This window comes from Protobothrops mucrosquamatus, unplaced genomic scaffold, assembly GCF_001527695.2.
Source record: "Protobothrops mucrosquamatus isolate PMUCROS unplaced genomic scaffold, P.Mucros_1.0 scaffold3445, whole genome shotgun sequence".
NCBI lineage: Eukaryota > Metazoa > Chordata > Lepidosauria > Squamata > Viperidae > Protobothrops > Protobothrops mucrosquamatus.
This window is the reverse complement of record NW_015389423.1, coordinates 110934-114793: the sequence shown is the minus strand read 5'-3', so window position 1 is coordinate 114793 and position 3860 is coordinate 110934. Positions and strand designations below refer to the sequence as shown.

Genomic DNA, 3860 nt, shown 5'->3' with positions numbered 1-3860 from the left:
GAAGTTTCCCGGGCAAAGAAGGAAAGAGATACCTCAGCCAGCAGAAGCACCAAATCGGGGTTTGTTTTTTTTAGGCGTGAAGCGGTTGTATAAATTTGTATAAATTTGCAATCTGCTTCCCAATTAGTCACAACTCGGAGTGATTTACACACACACACACAAAGGAAAAAAAAGTGTGAATTATTAAGAGACATTGAAGGAGGCTGCCTTTATCTTCTCAGTTGGTAGATAAATTTAGCCGGGTTCGTTCCAAGACGGTGATTCAAAGGTTGGATGAGCAAAGGAGAGACGTGTGTCGATCAGGGAGATGTGCACATTTTCCCCTTTTCAAAACTTGATTGCACTGCACTGTTTCTTCATTTCCTTTTCCATCTCCTCCGAAGTGAAAGGCTCAATGGACTTATACATAGTCATCATTCTCTGCAAACGATAGAAAAGTGTCCTCATCACCTCGTTCAGAAACGCTACACAATGCTGGTGTCAACGCTGCAAATACTGTATATTCTTGCTTTGACAATATGCAGAACTGTCTGGTATTTTTAGAGTTAAATCAGGCAACAGGGAAAGGGGAGGAGAATAAGGAAAGCCTGGGAAAAAGGAACCGGAAGTGAATCTTTGCCCTCCAAAGTTAATTGGAAGATGTGAATCATGACCCCAAAATAGGGGAGGGAAAAATGCCTGGAATGTTACGTGCAAAGGAAGGGAAAATCAGATCTTGGCATTCCACCATGCCGTACTGACATCTCTGTAACCTTAATAAAGGCTTTTAGGTTAAAAAAAAATGCCTGAAAGTTCTTTGAAGTGTTTCGTTAATCAGACACATGACAGCTGGTCCTTAACACAACCCAGTGTTTGTGTATGTGTGTGTGGGGGGTGGGGAGGAACAGCTTTGCCTCCAGCAGTTGTGGGTGCTCCAACACTGGAGGTTTTCAAGAAGAGACTGGACAGCCGTTTGTCAGAAATGCTAGAGGGTCTCCTGGCTGAGCAGGGGGGCTGGACTAGAAGACCTCCAAGGTCCCTTCCAACTGTGTCCTGTTCTCCAAAGCACCAGAAGGCACGACAAGAAGCAATGAATGGAAGCTAGTCAAGAAGAGAAGCAACCTGGAACTAAAGAGGAATTTCCTGACAGTGAGAACAATTAACCAGGGGAACTACCTGCCTCCAGAAGCTGTGAATGCTCCAACACTGGAAGTTTTTAAGAAGACACTGGACAGCCATTTGTCTGAAATGGTATAGGGTTTCCTGCCTGAGCAGGGGACTGGACTACTAGAAGACCTGAATAGAACAGAGCTAGAAGGGACCGTGGAGGTCTTCTAGTCCAGCCCCCTGAAGCAGGAGAACCTAAACCATTTCAGACAAGTGACTGTCTAGTCCAGGGGTGTCAAACTGCCGGCCCATGGGCCGGACGCATCACAAGGAAATGGCACCCACCCCATTGCCGTCAAGGGGGGGGGAATTCCGATACGTTGCGCGACGTCATGTGACATTGCGAGTTTGACATGTCTGGTCTAGCCTCTTCTTAAAGACCTTCCAGTGATGGAGCGCCCACGATTTCTGAAGGCAACTTCTGTTCCACTTGGTTGATTGTCCTCACAGTCATTTGTTTGGTGACTGTTTGAAGTTACAACCGCCGTGAAAAATGGACTTACGGCCATTTTGCATGTTTCACGGCCGTTGCGGCGTCCCCAGGGTCACGTGATCAAAATTTGAATGGTTGGCAACTGACTCGTACATATGACAGCCGCAGCGTCCCAGGGTCACGAGATCCCCTTTTGTGACCTTCCGACAAGCAAAGTCAACCCAGATTGGCTTAACAAGTGTGTTACTTAACAGCTGCAGCGATTCACATCACAACGGTGGCAAGGAAGGTCGTAAAATGGGGCAAAACACTCACTTAACAACTATCCCGCTCAGTAATGGAAGTTTTAAAGCTCAGTTGTGGTCGTAAGTCAAGGACTACCCATATCAGTGTCAGCCACAGCTTCTCACACTCAGAATCAGCTGTCTGAGGGCTGGACTAGAAGACCTCCAAGGTCCGTTCCAATTCTGTTCTGTTCTGTTCCATTCTATTCTGTTCTGTTCTACAATCTAGTCTATTCTACAATCTATTTTGTTCTGTTCTGTTCTATATTTCTGTTCTGTTCTGTTCTGTTCTGTTCTGTTCTGTTCTGTTCTATTCTATTCTATATTTGTATTCTATATTTCTATTCTATATTTCTATTCTATTCTATATTTCTATCCTATCCTATCCTATTCTATTCTATTTTATTCTATTCTATTCTATTCTATTCTATTCTATTTTATTCTATTCTATTCTATTCTATTCTATTCTATTCTATTCTATTCTATTCTATTCTATTCTATATTTTGTTATCTTCCTTGAATGGCCCAACTAGCTGCTATCTTAGAACTCACTAGATGGACTAAGGAGGCATCTACAACTTTTGAACCCCTGTTGGGGTGTCTGCGGGGGGAGGGAAGGATGGAAGCTGTTCCCTAGTAAGGCTGCCTTTTGCAATTGACCGATGGCGAATCTGTCAATGCCAATGGGATGATATTGGTACGTGCTTGCCTTTGCCACAGTCTTTCTATTTCTATTTGTAAGTTATCTTCTCCAATTATTATTATTGCTGTTGTTGTTATTATTATTATTATTATAATCATCATCATCAATTATCAATTATCATTTATCAATCATGAATCATGAACCATGAATCATGAATCATGAACCATCAATCATCAATCATCAATTATCAATCATGAATCATAAATCATGAATCATGAATCATGAAATATGAACCATTAATCATCAATCATCAATCACCAGTCATGAAATATGAACCATGAACCATGAACCATCAATCATGAATCATGAAATATGAACCATGAACCATGAACCATGAACCATGAACCATCAATCAATCATCAATTATCAATTATCAATTATCAATCATCAATCATGAAATATGAACCATGAACCATCAATCATCAATCATCAATTATCAATCATGAATCATGAAATATGAACCATGAAATATGAACCATGAACCATGAACCATCAATCATCAATTATCAATCAATTATCAATTATCAATTATCAATCATCAATCATCAATCATGAAATATGAACCATGAACCATCAATCATCAATTGTTATACTTCATCCAAAGGGAGTCAAAGGTCTTTTTTTCCTAAGGGATGAAAATGGGGAGGGTCTGACCCAGCCCTTCTTCAATCCCAAGACAGATACCCCTTGAGTTACAACCCACCCTTGGGTCCAAAGTATGGGTCACTAAGCGAGGCTGTGGTTAAGGGGGTCCTGCCCCGTTTTTACGACTTTTCTCGCCGCGTCCCAAGGATGCTTCTTCACGAGGCAACCCGGACTTTCTTCTCTTTCCTCTGAAGACAAGAAAACAGGAAAGTTGCCTCGGGAAGAAGCATCTCTGGGATAACGGTGACCCACAAGATGGCGCCTCCCCATAGCCATTTTCTCGGCACCGTTGTTAAATGAATCGCTGCGACGGTTCAGCGAGTAACCCGGTGGCTAAGGGACTCTGGCTTCTCCGTGGACTTTACTCATCAGAAAGGGACCCCAGGACCCCAGGGAACACGGCCACCATCACAAACACGAGTCAGCCGCCCGGCGTCTGAATTTTGATCCCGGGACCCCCGGGGGATACTGCAGCGGTTGTAAAGCTACGACGGTCAGAAGTTCCCTTTTTTTCAGGGCCGTTGTAACTTTAAAAGGAGCCCGTTGTAAGTTGCGGAGGACTGGCCCAAGCCTACGAGTTTGCATCTATACTCACGTCATCATAATTGAATTCGGAGATATCTGGACTGCTTGTGACGTTCGTGAGGCT

The 3860-nt window shown here is 43.2% G+C and overlaps 1 protein-coding gene across 1 annotated transcript in view; it reads right to left on the bottom strand.

Moving 5' to 3' along the window:
- Nucleotides 1-327: 327 nt before the first annotated feature.
- The window catches only part of LOC107297661 (BPI fold-containing family B member 6-like), a 29303-nt gene continuing 25770 nt past the window's right edge, over nt 328-3860 (bottom strand). Inside the window, exons 9-10 of the mRNA XM_015827021.1 lie at nt 3807-3858; nt 328-420 (exon numbers count right to left, since the gene is read on the bottom strand). Coding sequence (XP_015682507.1) covers nt 328-420; nt 3807-3858 — 145 coding nt within the window. The remainder of the gene's footprint in view (nt 421-3806; nt 3859-3860) is intronic.